Source organism: Spermophilus citellus, assembly GCF_964194105.1.
Source record: "Spermophilus citellus genome assembly, chromosome: 4".
In the NCBI taxonomy this organism is placed as follows: Eukaryota; Metazoa; Chordata; class Mammalia; order Rodentia; family Sciuridae; genus Spermophilus; species Spermophilus citellus.
This window is the reverse complement of record NC_138185.1, coordinates 212021604-212039315: the sequence shown is the minus strand read 5'-3', so window position 1 is coordinate 212039315 and position 17712 is coordinate 212021604. Positions and strand designations below refer to the sequence as shown.

The window sequence follows — 17712 nt, the reverse complement described above, 5'->3', positions numbered from 1 at the left end:
TCTTGGAGCAAGCCACGGAGCCTGACCTTTATCCTGAATCGTTGGTGCCTTCAGGATCTTAGGCACTGGCCAGCGATCCGATTCACCCCAGAGAGCTCCAGGTGGCTGGGATGTGCAGCATGGATTTAGGGGGCCCAGGACCGGAGGCTGTTGCAGTGATTCAGGTGAGAGAAGTGGAAGGTCTCACCAAGGAGAGGTGGAAGGACAGATGGGAGACAGGAGCAGCCTGTTCTTAGCTTTCTTGTCCTCCCGTTCAGCCTGGAGCCTTTCACTCAGTCCTGGAGGGTCCCAGTCATCCTATGGTATCTTGGTTTCTTCCATCCAGAAGCAAAGTTTCCAAGAGGGCTGGGAGGAGAGAGCAATGCCCAGCCTCCAGGGACAGCCTTCCTTCCTGTGGCCTTGGGGAATAGGGCTTGCTCATTGAGTTTGTGGAGCTAAGACTTGCTGCCTTTCTTGCAGGGATGAACTTGATCATTGAAGGCACGGTGGTGGGGGGGTGCCGCAGGGGGATAGGAACAGTGGGATTTGGCTGTTGGGGTGTCTGGACTCAGCAGACAAACACTCTGCTCTAACCGCTGTGGTGACAGCTGCAGGCATCTGTGGTCCCCTCTGAGGTGGGGCTGTGTGCTGTCATCTCTCCTGCCCTCTTCCTGACTCCCTCTTCCCCACCAGCCTGGGGAAGCCTACCGGGAACTCTAGGCAAGCCTTAAAGTGGGGCTGTTGGAAAGCGCTGAGACACATCAACGCAGGTGGCTATGGAAGGATTCCAGAGCTGGGGTTGGGTAGGAGGTGACAGGCGGTGCTCCCTGCCTCCTGCCCCTGCATCTGCAGTCACAGTTGTACTTTTCCTGGGTCAATAGGCAAAGTCATGTGGCTGTGTGACAGTGGCACCTCTGAGGTGGCTGCATTTCAGGTTTCCAGGAGACCCTGAATCCTTTGGATGCCATCTGTTTAGGGCAGCTCAGGGTTAGGTGTCTGAAGACAGATTCAAGCATGCCACCGCTCGCTCACTGACTTCTGAAAAGTGATTCAAGGTCTCAATTTCTTTACTCATGAAGGAGGGCAGATAATGGTCCCTGCCTTCCACCCATGGTTTTGTGTGAAAAGAATGGGTTCCTGCATTAAGAGCTTTGTCAATTCTCCCACTAACTCTGAAGGCAGGGATGTGTCACTCATTTACAACCGCCCAGTGCCAAACACGGTGACAGGCAAACTCAAAGGTTTGCTGATTGAATACATGAACTAATGATGCAGTGGAGTCTAGGGAGCATGGGAAAACCTGAAGAATATAGAATTACTAAGACTTGGTTGAACCATGAAAAAGCTGATTTCCACGTCTACCCCCATATCCACCCATATTTAGGTAAAAGGGAAATGTACTAATATGTGTGAGGAAACATTTAAAAATGACCAATAACTGAAGAGCATTGTCTTCCAACATTTCTTGTTTTGCAGTTCTGGGGATGGAACCCAGGGCCTCACTCTACCACTGAGCTACATCCTCAGCCCCAATATTGCCTTTCTTGTCAACTCTCTGCAGTCATTTTTCTGCCAAATATTTTTCTGTTGGAACTGTGAGGTATTCTAGGCTATTACTTTTTATGATGCACCCATTATTGATATGTTCTATGGAAAAGAACTCTATTACCACTAGGAAACGAAGTAGTTAACCTCATAGACTAGGAGATGCTATAATGCCAGTCTGAAACAAATGCCCTGCCCTCTGAAGTTGCCTTGCTTCCTACTGTCCTGTTCCTAATGACACACAGGAGAACGGACTTTGAAGTCAGAGTATTCCAGTTTTAACCCTGGTTCCACTACTTTCTGGGTATTGACCTTGGCTTAGTCATTTAACCTGCCTGGGTCTCAGTTTCTGTACCTGTGCGGTGGGGCTGGGTGGTGACAGTGAGCAGGTGCCTGCAGGATTCCATTAGACACAGTGTCTGATGACCCTTCTGGCGTTGCTGACTCCCTCTTATTTTCTCTCACATAGACATTTCCCCTAATAAAACCCATGCACGTTTAATCCCTTCTCAACATCTGCTTCTGGGTGGACCTGGATGCACACAGTGTGATAATCCTTCATGGTGAGGTCCAAAGCCAGCTATATCAGCAAAGCATTTATCAGAGTGACAGGCACAGGTAAGTGCTCACTGTGTGGTAGGGGCTCCTGCCACCTTAGCGACCGTCACCACCATCAGAGTCATCTGTCTAATTTTGCTTCTTCAATTGCACCAGGCACAGAGACCTCCAGAGGCTCATCCCAGATCATAGGGACAATTTTGTTCGTGGGAGAACAACTATGGTTCCTGAGGAGAAGAAATGGACTGATTAAAACACCTTTTGGAAGTTTTTAAAGTTTTTCCCATTTAAGGAGTTTGTCCAAATTCCTTTCCAGCCCTCAAAAAGTGCACTCATACATGCTAAAGAGGCTAACTTCATCTTTGGTCAAATGCACAAAAGGTTTTGCAGTGTCCTCAGGTCCCTGCCAGTACTCCTGACTTCTACAAATATGCTCCCGTCAGTAAACCCAGCAGCTTATTTGCTGTTCGTGACAATCCTCAGGATAAAAACAACAAGAAAACCGCATTTATTACTCACATCGCACAGATAAGCAAACAGAGAAGCCAAGTGACCATTTCAAGGTCAGCCAGTCACTGAGAGGTTTGGGATTGAAGTTCTAGTTTTTGCTCCAGTGCTTTGGAAACTAAGGAGTTGCTGGATTCTGTCCAAACTCTCTCCTAGGGACATTCTCCTAGCAAGCAGGCACCAGGAACTGGCCTAAAAAGACCTTTCTCAAGCCCAATTCTGCTTAGCCTCGGGGATGCTAGAAGCTCGGTAGATCAGTGATGGAGATCACTGAAGGGGACTCAGCTCCAACTAGTCCTTATGGTCAGGCCATCCTTGGTCACCTGATAAGACTTTATTCCAGTTTTAGTTACCTGGTACTGTAGAGTGTGTTCCCTAAATGGACTGTCACCACCCCAAAGCTGGGGGGAACTGTGACTTATTTCCATTCAATCAGTGTCATATAAATGCTTCCTATTGAGGGTAGTGGCAATTCAGGGCGGCATATAGTCTGAAGGAGTAATCAACATCAATAACAACAGAAAATAAACATTTGCTGTTTAACATTGGCTTGGCTGGGCCCTGTGCCAAGAAGTGGAGATCGGTGATTAAAAGATGAGCTTTCTGACTCCAAGAGGTTGATAGGCTGAATCTGCCAGGAAGTGTCCAGGAGGACCACCTGGAGGAGGCCAGCATCGAGAAGGATGGGGGTTGGCCAGGCAGATGAGGGTGGGGAGGAGGCTCCTGACTGTGAGAACCTCTGAAGAGGGGTGGTGGTGCGAACAGAGCACTGCTGTGTTTGAGGTCTGCTGTTCAGTGCCGCTGGACCGTCAAGTTGCTTTCTATCTGACAGTTCTCATTGGCATTGTATGTGTGGTTCAGCTACGCCAATATTCCTTCCTTCACCTAGTCAGTCGTCATTGATTGGCTGCCCACTGTGTGCCAGGTATCCTGCAGAACACTGGGGATTCAGAGGTGAGGAGTGGACACAGTGCCTGTCTTCATGGAACGTTCAGTCTAATAAATTTTCTGAAAAAGTGACCCGACTCCATCAGTAACATAGTGCAGTGAGCTCTAGGCAGGGGGACCTAATCTAATGGAGGGTGTATTAGTTTCCTGTAGCTGCTGTAACAAATTGCCACAAACTTCAGGGCCTCAAACAGCACTAATTAATAATAATATGGTTCTGGAAGTCAAAAGTTCAAAATCAGTTTTACTGGGCAAGGTGTAAGGCTGAATCTTTATGGAGGTGCTAGGGGAGAATCTTTTCCTTGGGTTTTCCAGTTACAGAGGGACCACATCCCTTGGTTTGTGGTCACATCACTCCCATATCTGTTTCTTCCTTCACGTCTCCTTCTTTGTGATCTTCTTGTGATTATATTGGGCTCACCTTAATCCACCATAATCTCCTCACCTCAAAATCTTTAATTTACCCACATCTGCAGAGTGTCTGTTGCTATGTAAGGTAACAATCATGAATTCTTGGGGTGGGATGGGGGGTACCTTGGAGGCTATCCTTCCAGTTGCCACAGAGTGGTGGTGATTCTAATTTATACATAGTTCAATCTGAGATCCTAGAGAATTTTGCATTCATGTTAAACCCCAGGGAAATTTAGCATTGAATGACTCTATTGTAAAGAATCATATACAGTAAAAGATCGATGTTCAGCCTAGTTTCCAAAGAGAAAAACTGAATTTGAGGGTCTAGGATGAGAGGCAGATTTAGATTCTTCAAGCGGTCATGCCAACAGCCAGGTGTTGGTAGGATCATTGATATTTTGAACTAGGAGTGAGATTCCGGCTCTTTGATTCACCTTGACTCCCCCAGTGCAGAGATTGGGCATTTCAGCCCCGCTGGAGTGGATCATTGGCCTCACTTAGGTTTGCTGTCTCCTAATACCTTGTTTACATAACAGCCAGGTTGCACCACCGCAGAGGCCATGATAACAATTAGAATAATAAGGGAGGACCGAATGGAAGTGCCACGATGGGTCACTGCTGTACAAGATTTCCGCAATGCACAGCAGCACTATGTGGGGGGCACTACCTTGAACTCTCTGTTGTTGCAGAAGAGCCACCAGCTTAACGTATTTATTTCCAAGGTAATGAAATTGCCATCACAGAGAACCAGGGACCTTAGAGAATTCCTTGTGTTCTGAAAACCAGGGAAAATTTCCTTTTCAGTGACTTCTTATTGGAAGACAATAGAAGCCAAATCCTATTACTAACAGATCTGGGAAAGTTACATCTAAGTAAGCCATTTCATTTTCTTTTAGGAAATACATTTGGTATTGATTTTATTCTTATGATTTTGTCACAAAGCTACACTAATTAACATAAATCATTGCCTTTGTTTCCACCCCTCATTCTGGCCACCTGTCTTTTTCTTTATCTCCATTACTGCTGGTCTTCAGAAACCCAAACCTTCCTTTCTGTGTCTGATTTTTGACTCTCTTTGCATCTAGCAAGATCACCCTACGTGGGTGACGAGACAGTCTTTTATTAGTCATTGATGTTCATCTCCTCTCTGTACTTGTACTTGGATAGACTAGCTGGGTATCCCTCTCCTGTTTAATTTTCTCCAGTTGAATGCTATGCCTGTTTTTCAAAGATGTTTATTTTTTGACGTTTCTTACACATTGTTTAAACAAGGAAGCTAGGGGAGGAGATGAATCATAAATAACAGGGAAGTGGTTTTCCAATTTGGATGCTTGCAGAAAAATATAAGCATTTCAAAATTCAATTAATAATTTTTTTTTTGTCTTCAAAATTAGGACTCCTGGTGGTCCTTTGTAAGAACTCAAAATGGGTACCTAGCAAGGGATCAAATTCCCTACCTGCAGCCTCGGTGAACCAGTTTTTAATCCCCACATTTGAGAGCTGGCTTAAGGAGGACATCTGTGCTTTGTTGCTGACAAGTTTTGTGCTTTGTGATCATAAACAACACTCTCTTTCCCCCTCTCCCCACACTCAGTGGCCGTTCCTGCAGCAGCCCCGCCGGTGTGTCAGCCCAAGAGCACCACTAACGGGCACCAACCCCACCCGGCTCCTCGGCTCTCCATTTCCTCCCGAGCCACGGTGGTAGCCAGAATGGAAGGCACCTCCCAGGGGGGCCTGCAGACCGTCATGAAGTGGAAAACCGTGGTTGCGATCTTTGTGGTCGTGGTGGTCTACCTCGTCACGGGAGGTCTCGTCTTCCGGGCACTGGAGCAGCCCTTTGAGAGCAGCCAGAAGAACACCATCGCCCTGGAGAAGGCGGAATTCCTGCGGGATCACATCTGCGTGAGTCCCCAGGAGCTGGAGACGTTGATCCAGGTAAGCAGGGCGCAATCCACGCATGGAGCCACCTGTGGGGAGGGATGGCAGTGTTGATTTTGTCTTGGTCCGTCACTGAGTTTTGCTTGGGTGGCCATGCTCCTGGTGGTCAGGGAAGTCCTCTCTGGGTGGGCAACATTTGGCACCAGAGAGTGACAGTGCAAGGGCCCCGATGTGGGAGCAGGCTGTGCCCTATGTCACCCGACTTTGGATCTAGTGCCAGACGCAGCAGCAGGAGAAAGGGCTTTGGACGTTCCAATTCAAGTCCACCCATAGGTGTTGATGAACGTCGTGGATCTGAACTCTGAGAAATGCTGGGATAAGATGGTGCCCTAGAAGCCAAAGAAAGGAGAATTTTAAATAAGCAGGGATGCATTAACCTATCCAAGGCCTCCAGGTGTGTGGGTGAGGGAGCTATTGTAGGCTTGAGAGTCATTTCAGTGGTTTCTGGACGAGGAAATAATAATGATCACAGTAACAGTAATGGTCAACCTTGATGCTTTTGGACACGTTTGAGGTGTCAGGTGCTAAGGCCTTTACAGACCCCGGGGTATTAGTGAGAAGAGATCCTGAGAACATGAAGGCAAAGAACTTGGGGTGGAACCTGAAGAAGCAAGAGGATACCCATAAGGGTGGGGTGGGCTTGGCAGGGTGGGCTGTGGAGGTGAAGGGCTGAGGGTCACCCAGGGTGGTAAGCTGGGGAGGATTGGAGCAGGAGGTTTGAGGAGTCTGGGAGGCCTGAGAGTTTGGAAAGTCTGGCTGAGAGCTCCGTGCAGGGCTCTGCCTTGGAGGTGAAGGTCAGCTGCCCAATGTCGAGGTTAACCTTTCCTCTTTTAGACACCCTGCTGAACCATCGAGAGAGGGAGGTGGTGGAAGGCAGTGACTTTCATGGAAGCAGGGGACAGTCTCATCCTTCTGGGGCTTCTAAGGTTTGGAAGGCAGAGAGATGGAAAAGACAGCTTCCACTTTTTTTTTTTTTTTGAGAGAGAGAGAGAGAGAGAGAGATTTTTTTTTTAATGTGTGTGTGTAGATGGACACAACACAATACCTTTATTTTTATGTGGTGCTAAGAATCGAACCAGGGTCTGGCCAGTGCTAGGGGAGCGCTCTACCGCTGAGCCACAATCCCAGCCCAAGTTTCCACAATGCTTTATGAGTCTGGGAGTCACACACATTAAATTCTAATGGCTGGGCTGGGACTGTGGCTCAGGTAGATAGAGTGCTTGCCTAGCATGGGTGAGGCACTGGGTTTGACCCTCAGCACCACATTAAATAAATAAATAAATAAATAAATAAATAAATAAATAAATAAACAAATAAACAAATAAATAAAATAAAGGTATAAAAAATTCTACAGCCTAGTATTGTGTAGGATCAACATGTCTGGGCTGACTCATGATTTATTTATTTATTTCAAATGACCCTGATGAGGCAGGGGAATTTGTATGCTACTTATGGCCTGGAACCTTCATAATCATATTCATATTCTTTTAAATTTGATTTTTCTTTTTTGGTACCAGGGATTGAACCAGGGGCACTTAACCACTGAGTCACATCCCCAGCCCTTTTGATATTTTATTCTGAGACAGGGTCTCACTAAGTTATTTAGGGCCTTGCTAAATTGCTGAGGCTGGCTTTGAACTTTCGATCCTCTTGCCTCAGCCTCCCAAGTAACTGGGTTTACAGACATGCATCACTGTGCCTGGCTTAAATTAGTCTTGATAATCTGACTTGCCTCTTTAATAATCAGAACTATAAATCCTTCCACCCCAGGTGTAAATAGGATTTCATAACTCTACATTGCTTTGTGTTTTATTGCTGCTCATTAGATAAATGCTTTTGGTGTGAGGTATCAGAGTATATATCTAACATTAGTGATGTCACTGAGCTTATTCATGCATTTACTGATTATTTCAGTAATTATTTGTTACCTGTTCCTTGACCCCATCCTTTCTGAAAGAGCTCAGGGCCAGAGCAAAGGATAGTTGTGGTGGGGGGAGTGTGGATGTACTAATTATGGTGCTGCCACTAAGGCATAGGTGTGTGCCACGTGCCTGGCTTGTTCCAGTCTTTTTTACTATTTTTATGTATATTTTAGTTGTTGATGGACCTTTATTTTGTTTATTTATTTATATGTGGTGCTGAGAATCGAACCCAGTGCCTCACACATGCTAGGCAAGCACTCTACCACTGAGCCATAACCCCAGCCTCTTGTCCCAGTTTTTAAAAAAATCTGCCATAATTCAAATCCTGCAGACATGGTTATACTCTCAGAAAGATTAAAACTTTATTAACATGTATTAACTGTGCACACCAATGGGGTTCAGTGTGATAGTTCCATACATGCATATGGCACACATGAATCATATCTGACCTCCTTACCCCATCTCTCCCTTTCTAGTCTCCACTATTCTGCTTTTGAGTTGAGTTTTTCAATTTCCACATAATGAGAGAATATGTGGTGCTTGTCTTTCTGTATCTGGTTTATTTCACTTAACATAATTTCCTCTAGTTCCATGCATTGTGCCACAAGTGACAGGGTATTATTCTTCTTTATGGCTAAACAATGCTCTATTGCATGTATTATATATACACATACACATATATAATACATGCAATGTATATGTATACATGTATATCTATACATGTATACATATATTTATGTTTATCAGATATATATACATATATCTATATCACAGATATATGTATGTCATTAAGTATATATATGATATTGACATGTGATATATATATATGTAGGTATATACATATATGATATGTATACATATACACATACATATGAGTATATATTATATCACATATATGATATATCACATTTTCTATATCCATTCATCTGTTGACTGGCTTCTATTTTAATTCTGTATTTAGCTATTGTGAATAGTAAGTAAGTACTATGTGGGGATACAGGGATGTCTTTGGTATGCTGATTTCAATTCCATTGGATCTGTGCTCAGAATGGAATAGATGGATCATATGGTAGATCTGTTTTTAGTTTTTTGAGGAACCTCCATCCTGATTTCCATAATGGCTATAGTAATTTACATTCTCACCAACAGTATAGAATAGTCCCTTTTCTTCCACATTCTTGCCAGCATTTTTTTTATAATAACTATTCTAACTGGATTGAGATGGTATCTCATTGTAGTTTTGATTTGCATTTCCCTGATGGCTAATGATATTGAGCATTTTCTCATATATGTGTTGGCTAGTTGTATCTTTTCTTTTGAGAAGTGTTTATTCAGATAATTAGCCCATTTTAAAATTGGATTACTGTTTTTTCTTAAGTTTTTTTTTGAGTTCTTATACATTAATCCTCTTTCAGATAAATAATTGGCAGATATTTTCTCCCATTCTGTTGGTTGACTCTTCACTCTGTTGATTGTTTCCTTTGCTGTGCAGAAGCTTCTTAATTTGATGTAATCCCCCCCCTTTTTTTTTGTTAATTCTTACTTTGATTTCCTGAGCTAATGGAGTTCTATCCAGAAAATCATTGCCTATAAAATATCTTGAAGTGTTTTCTTCCAGTGGTATCAGAGTTTCTGGTCTTTTATATTTAGGTATCTGATGCATCTTGAGTTGACTTTTGTATAGGGTGAGAGATAGGGGTCTTTTGCAGGTGAGTATCCAGTTTTCCCAGCACCATTTATTGAAATGGCTGTCCTTTTCCCAATGTATGTTTTTTGGTGCCATTTTCAAGAATCAGCTGGCTGTAGATGTGTGGGTTTATTTCTGGGATCTCTACTCTTTCCCATTGGTCTACCTGTCTGTTTTTATGCCCGCACCATGTTGTTGTTTTGATATTATTCTGAAGTATGTATTTTTTTTTTGTACCAGGGATTAAACCCAGGGTCACTCAACCACTGAGTCACATTTCCAGCCCATTTTTTATTTTTTCTTTTGAGACAGGATCTCGCTAAGTTGTTCAGGGCATTGCTAAGTTGCTGAGACTGGCTTTGAATTTGTGATCCTCCTGCCTCAGCCTCTCAAGCCACTGGGATTACAGGTTTGCACCACTGTGTCTGGATTGAACTATGTCTTAAAATCATGCATTATTCTTTTTTCTTAGTATTGCTTTGGTTATTCAGGGTCTTTTTAAAATATGTATATATATGATTTGTAGTATTGTTTTTTCAGGTTTTGTGAAAAACATCGTTGGTGTTTTGATAGGGACTGCATTGAATTTTTGTCTCCTGTTTTGGCCTCAAAGATTGCTCTGAAATGATGAGTGTGTACCTGTGTACATGTGTGTGCACTTAAGATAATTTTATAACAATCCAAGAAAGCAACTTCATTAGGCACCTGTGGTGAGTGAGTGGGGCACCTTACACCCACTATCTCATTTAATCTTTCCATGATGTTTTAAGTTGGTATTATTATCCCCACTTTAGAGGTAAGGAAACTGATAGTACAAGAGGTTGAGTAACTTTTTAACTTCCAGAGTGGCAGAGCTAGGATTGGAAGCAGGGTCTGTCTGACACTACACTGCTTCGTCCATTCAGCCTATGAGCCCTTTTTGTAGGATGCTTTATAAAATGCTCAACCTCTCTTAAGCTTTTGTTTTATATTTACTATTTTCCAAAATTTTACTGATCAAAAAATCATTGGTGTTCCTTGTTCCCTAACAGGAAGCATTTATTGATTTCCCTTTATCTACTGAATGTTCGTCCTGGACCTGGGGCACTTTCGGATCTCCACTATTATGATTTAACAGTTTACCTTATTTTCTTTATCACAATGTAGGTTAAACAGGTTTATTTGCTGCATCTGTGTCAATAAAGAACCAAATTGTTAGTGTTTGCCCTTGCATTCACACTTATGAACCAGGGAAACATTCTCACTCTTTATGAGTGAGCAGCACTGTGTGTAGTGACCTGGGAAATGGTATTTAAAAATAGTTTGTCTATACACATTTGGAAGGATTTAAGGGTACTGTGGTCTAAGCTGCAAAAATAGTATCACTATATCTTAGCAGAGTCTGAAAGGAGTGACTGTCGGGTAGAAAATGAGATAGATGGTATTTATTTGGTCATGTCTCTTGTCTGCACTGAGTGAAACCACCATAGAGCTAAGCTGGAGAGTGTGCTTCCTATTATTAATAACAAAAACAGAGTAACCAGAGCAGCGTGATCCCCACAAAATGCCTGGATAGCTTAGAAGAGCCATAGCTGGTGAGTGATTTTCTGACAAATTAAACCACTTTATGGGGTACTGTGGGACTCCAGAGGAGACTGATGGCTCACTGGTCCTGAGAGGTGAAAAAAGATAGATGACTGTTATGGAGGAGACAGCAGCATTCATTTATCCACCCATGTGCTCATTCCCATGATGCAGGGGATAGACAAGATGAGAGGCAGACACACCTTGAGTTAGTTAGGTACTAACCTAATCTGTGCTCCAGTTTTATCATTGATAAAATGTGAAAACCCCTCCCCTTTGGGTGTTGGAGGGGTACATCCATCATTCACAAGAAGGACTTTGAACTGCGTTGGTACACAGTGAGCGCTCAAAATGGGTAACTGTCACTGCTGTGGCCACAGTTCTTGTTCTAAACTGTTCGAGGAACTCCAAGTTTCAAGCAGCCGTTCCTTACAGGGTTGGGTCAATGGGCTGAGGGTTGCCTTCAGGAGGCATCTGACAGTCTCTGGGACTTTTTTGGGTTGTCACATTGAGTGGTGACTACTGGCCTCAAGAGGAGAGAGGCCAGGGATGCTGCCAAATCTCCTAGAATGCATAGCAGGCTCCCCGCCCCCCAAACTATAATTGGCTCCAGCATGTTAATAGGTGGAGAAGCCCTGGAGCAAGAGGCATATCAGTTAGTAATTACAATTCACTGGAATCGTTATTTGAAATATGTGAAAGAACAGGAGCCCCAGCGAGGCCATCAGAGGCCAAGGGATATTTATGTGGCTGTTTATCTCCTTTAGTCCCTACATCTGCCCATGAAGAGGGTCTTTGGTGCCCATTTACAGACGAGGAATGCTCAAGGTTAGTAAGTGAAGGATCCAGAATTCACTGCCAGGTGGTCTGACCCTATAGTCCAGGTCTGAACCACCGCATGCTTGAAGAGAAACTGAGATATGGAAGGAGGTTTGTTGGGCAGTCCATGGCTGCAGGGCATCCCGGGGGTTTTCATGAGGCCCCCTGAGGGAGCTGCAGTGGCCAATGTGGCCTGAGCTGAGAGAGATGGGAAGAGGGGGAGGAAGTGAGTCTGGGAAAGGGGTGGGGTTGGATTTGGAAGGTGTCTTGAGAGGCCTGCTGTGGAGTTTGGAAAATGGAAAATCACGGAAGCATCTAAGTAAGGTGGAGACAGGATGGGAAATTCCTACTGGAAAAAAAACCCAAAAAACCTTTTAGGTTGGAGGATAGAGCTATTGCAAGAAGACCAGTTAGAGGACTATTGCATCCTCATAGGTGGGAGAGGCTAAAAGACAGAGAAAGGGCTACATGAGATAGTCGAGAAAGAAAACTTGAGCATTACTTATTCTGCATTCAGCAAAGACTTCTCCAGTGCCTGCTCTGTGCTCCATACCCGTGACTGTTCAGGCAGAGGCCAAGTAGGCCATGCATAGCCTGCCATAAACACCGGATCCTGGGACTAACCTTTTCATGTTAAATTCTTTCCACTTATGGCTGTGTTACTTGGGTAAGTGTCACTCCTGACCTTGGTACCCCTTTTGAATGTAAAATGGAGATGGTGATAATGGACCATCCTGTGAGAGTGGTCTAAGGTGCGGAGGTGAGGATGGAAGGAAACAGTTCAGTAACCTTCAGGTATACTTGTTAGGGAACAAAGAAACCTGAAATCTAAATTATGTGCATTCTGGAGTTCTCCTAAGGGGACAAAAAGAAGGCTTCTGAAATGCCCTTTGGGACTTCAAATCCTAAGTTTTTTAATGGACAGATTTTGCTTGTCTTGTTGAAATACAAAGTTCTCTTCACAGAAGTGGCCCCCAGTGCTGGCCTGACTGCTTATACCAAGTTACTCTGTCTCTGGGACTTGAGTCTGATAGCTATTTAACTATAAGAGAGGCCTGAGGATCTTCTATGTAGGGTCAGGCCCCTTTCACCCGAACCCTTCTGAAAAAAGGAGACACTAATCCAATTCTGCTAGGTTGTGTTTGGTGTCCTGGGGGTCCACTTAACTTGAGTCAGGGCTCAGCATTCAGCACACCCATAGAAGATCCATCCATTAGTGGCATCTTATAAGGGGGACTTCCCAGGGAATTGCTGGAATCGTAAGGAATGTCTATCACTTAGAGACCTGCTTTCCTCTGGGCACTGTCTGCAGGGCCCCTGTCCTTTAGCACATTTAGGCTTCAGATAGTCACTGTCTTCATCATCATTCCATTTTAGCAAAGAATAAATAAATTCTAAGAAGTTCAGTAACTTGTCCAAGGCCACACAGCTAGTAAGCGGCTGGACTGGGATTTGAGTCTGGGGAAGTCAGGCTACAGAGCCCACCCACCTAACCATTGCTTATTTGCAGCAATGGCGAGTGTTCCCTATGCTTCTTTTGAAAGGTTTTACTCCAGAGAAAAAGACTGGAGGGAGAAGGAGAAGTGACCTGGGAAACCTGGGCTGTCTGACCTGGGGCTCTAGCTCTGCAAGTGTGGACTATTGCTCTTTCAAAGAGGGAAAGGAACATGAGCCTTAGAGTCAGATCCACAGTGCCTCAGCCCACTGAACCTGAGGTTCCCATAATATTTAAGAGACTGGAGAGCCCTTCTCACTGGGATTGCTGGTGACAAAGTGCCCAGCAGAGTGCCTTGAATGTTCTGGAATATTCTTTTCTTCCCCTATCTTCTCAGAGTGAATTGCAAGGAATAGAATTGAATAGACAAAGGTAAGCCTCCCTGGAGAACTTGTATTCATTTGGTGGTGAATACAGTGTATTAAATGTGTTTTTGAAGTTACAGTTTCCATGAACTTGATTTTTTTTATTGGTTGTTCAAAACATTACAAAGCTCATGACATATCATCTTTCATACATTTGACTCAATTGGGTTATGGACTCCCATTTTTACCCCAAATACAAATTGCAGAATCACATCGGTTACTCACATTTTTACATAATGGCATATTAGTGACAGTCACTGTGTCTTGACAACTTCTTTATCTCCATGCTCTCATCTGAGAAGCTTGGTGCTACTAGCCTTGGAGAGAGTCATGAAGCACTCATCATCTTCTGTAATCCTCAAAGAATAAACTCATAAAGAGTCTTTGCTGGTGATGGGAAAAGAGGGATGCTGCAGCCTTCATGGTGTTGATTTGTATCAGTCATTTTTCAGAATGTGCATTCTCAGATGTTTTTGGTCTGGACTTCCCTGGAATATGGGCCTTTGGGGGAGATGTCTCTTATCATCTTGTTTAATGAATATTGTTTGGCATCATTAATTAAGCACCCAGTGTGTAGGCTGAGTGGTATGTAGTTTGTATAATATTACTGAGTCTCATGTGACTCTTCCCATTGCCACAAGAGGTGGCCACAGTTACTGCCCCATTTTACAGAGGGTAAAGTTCTCATGCCTTGCTAGTGTCAAATTAGAACTTGAACCTGGATTTCTCTTGACTCCAGGGCTCATGCTCTCTTAATTAGATTCTCTCCTTGGCTAGACACCATGGGACTATGGAGTGTATCCTGAATCAAGGCAAATTCCTCCTCACCAGGGAAAATCCATTCAAATGCTAGATGGGGAAGCTCCCCTGTGGAGGTTGTACTTGCCTTTTTGGCCCTTTCTTTTGGTCTTCCTGCTAGATTTGTAGCCTTTCTGACACAGAAAGTGTGTTCATGGATTGTTAGTCTCTGTCACACTGACTCATTTCCAACTCCCTCATGTTTGGGTTGAGGAGGATTTGATTTAAGAGATGGGCAGTTGCATGAGAAGACTGGTTGGGTTCCATGCTGAGGTCCTGGAGGTGGACCTTTGAGGACATAGTGACCAAAGCTGCTATTCTGTGGATAGAGGGAGGGCTGGAGACTGTGAACTGCCAAAACCTTTGTTTCTAGAAGCAGATGCTGAAAAATTTGCACGATCCTTAAACATTTCCCAAGGCTGTAGCATTTACCATCCTCTTCTGCCAAGACCCACATCACTATCTCACTCATTCATTAATTGATTCATTCTATGAATTTATTGTCTACTGTTTTCTAGACACAGGTTCTGGGGTGTAATGTGAATAAAAGATAGATGTGGTCCTTGCCCTTTTGGAGTTTATAACTAGGATGACTGAACATCCAGTTTTTGTGGTTCTGGAGCAATTGTTAATAATACCTCATTATCTTTCAAAATCATCCTGGTTTCAAAAATAGCATTTACCATCCTCTTCTGCCAAGACCCACATCACTATCTCACTCATCATTAATTGATTCATTCTATGAATTTATTGTCTACTGTTTGTAGGCTAATGGAAGAAGCAAACCTTGTGCATATAATCATATAAATGTGTGAATAAAACAGGATGAAAGCTGCAAAGGGGCGGTGGCTAGAGTCATGGGACACCTGAGTAGAACAACTGACTCAGTAGGACAGGAATTCCAGGCAGGGGGATCTGAATGTCAACAGACAGGGGGCAGACCATGTAGGGACTGATTTTGGATTTTATCCTAAGAAGCTACAGTGGTTTCAAGCCTTAGGGTGAAATGATCTTGTCAATGAGCACATTACCATTTTGATCTCCATATATATAAACCCAAGGCGTAGCAGTGGTGGATACAAGCTGGTTTTAAGTCATTTGTGTCATTCATTTGTTTAACAACCAAACATTTATTGGATGCTATAGTTGGCACTCTGATGAGTGTTTTGCTCTGGATTTCTGAACTGGTTTGTCCTCAGTGGAGCTGAAACTCAACTCCTGGGGGTACCTTTCATGGGTCCTCCATGTTGGGTGGAGCCTGCCCCACTTGGCCCCACAAACTAGACATTACTATTTGCCACTACATTTATTAAGACTCTATTGGGTGATCTTCGCTTTTTTCATCTTCCTTCTCCCATGACTGTGAGCTCTCTGTGTCTTATTGATACATCCATATGCCCGGCCCAGGGGCGAGTCAATGGAAGAGGCTTAAGTTTTGAGGAATGAAGAAATGGTCCTTTTTATATCTGTTTTGGAGACCAAGAGCCCTTCATTGAGAACTTACACAGGAGCAAAGCTGAAAATTCTTTTGTTTCTATGGAACCGAAATGCCCTTGCTTTTTGGTCTGGTTGTTAACAGTACTTTCCTCAGAAGTTTCTGTCTTCTTTATGCATAAGCAGATTCTCTTTGGAGGTATTTATAACTCCCCAAACTTTACATATTTAGGAATGTGGGATTCTAAGGAAAGCAGTCTGTCAGGAGGCATGGCACTGAGATGGTCATGCATCGGGCCAAGGAAATCCTAGCTGTGACTCCACAGTGCCCATTTCCTGTCCCAGGAGGCCTCTTTCCAAGCAGCTTTTTGTGCAGGAAGTTTAGGCAAGATCCCAGGCAGCAGGTGACCTCTGGTGAGTGCAGGTCTGGGTTCTTAGTGCCCAAGGACACAGCTCTGAGGGGCTGAAGCGACTCCTCCTGGCTGTTGCCTTGAAGTTAGAGGCTCTGTCTGTCTGTCAGGGAATTGATCATGTGGAAGATTGTTCAGTGTTTGCAGGATCAGGCCTGCAGCCCTTGGCCTGCCCCTACAGGCTTCCACTTCATTATTATTATTGTTTTTATCCCCAGGGTTGTTGACTCTATCACTCTTTAGTGAAGAAGATTTAAAGCTTTTAAGCCAGAGATTAAAGAGCTAATGGAAATTGGCTTGCCACTGGAAAATGAATTTTCAAATGAGAACTCACTGTTCCAAACAGTGAAACCCAACAAAACTCCCACAAAAATAAAACCAGACCTCAGAAATGAATGGTACTGTGTCCACATTTCTATACAAATACAATGAAATAACAAGCTTTTGAGGGTGGGTGACTTGTACAACTATTCTTATTACTTATGATCAAATGTATTCATTGAGATAACTAATATTTACTGAATACCTGTCATGAAGCAGGTGCCATATCAGGCTCTAGGGTTGACAAAAAATAGCAAAACATGGGAGATGTCATCACCCTGTCCTTCAGGAGCTTTCAGTAGAGCATTGACTGTGTCACTAACTTTGCAATGTTTACTGCTATGTGTGCTTTATGTACAGTCGCTCTTTCAATCATTACAACAAGTTCCTTTGAAACAGGTGTAAGGAACCAAGGAACAGAGAAATTGAATAACTTGCCCAAGCATAAGTGAGAGGTAGAACTGAGACCTGGACAAGGCAGTCTAGCTCTGGGTCTATTCTTTTTACTCATGATGCTCCACTCCTTGGTTGGGAAGACTGACTTGGCTTGCATACAGTCTACCTGTGAGGAGAGTATAGACAGTGAGGCTTGCTTACTGGATTGTTTACCAGTTGTCCCCTGGAGGGACGTGCCTTTGTGTCTTTCCATAAGGTGTGGAGGCTGAGTCAATATATTTTATTTAAAACCAAAGTACATGAGTTATCTTTCAGTCTGCAATTAAGGGTAGCTTATCAGTCTGTATGGAGAACATTTATTTTCTCTTCCTTCTTGATAGAAATGGGGACAGATGAAAAGCTTGTTTGTGCAGGTTAACTGATTAATAAGTGATGATTTTACTTTTTGTTTTTAAATGGGAACAAAATTCTGATTTTTCTCTATTGTCCTAGAAGGTGACATAATCGATGTACTTTAGTAAAAGGCGAAAGATTTATGTGATCTGAAGAGAAACCAGAGTATGATGTACTTTAGAAAAATGTTTAAGAGCTGGTCAGAGGGCTATTTGTGAGAGAC

At 43.5% G+C, this 17712-nt stretch overlaps 1 protein-coding gene across 1 annotated transcript in view; it reads left to right on the top strand.

The window, feature by feature from the left end:
• The window catches only part of KCNK10 (potassium two pore domain channel subfamily K member 10), a gene marked incomplete at its 5' end in the record, with an annotated part of 127994 nt that overhangs the window by 41262 nt on the left and 69020 nt on the right, over positions 1-17712 (top strand). Inside the window, one exon of the mRNA XM_081291849.1 lies at positions 5543-5883. Within this exon, the coding sequence (XP_081147975.1) occupies positions 5543-5883 (341 nt within the window). The remainder of the gene's footprint in view (positions 1-5542; positions 5884-17712) is intronic.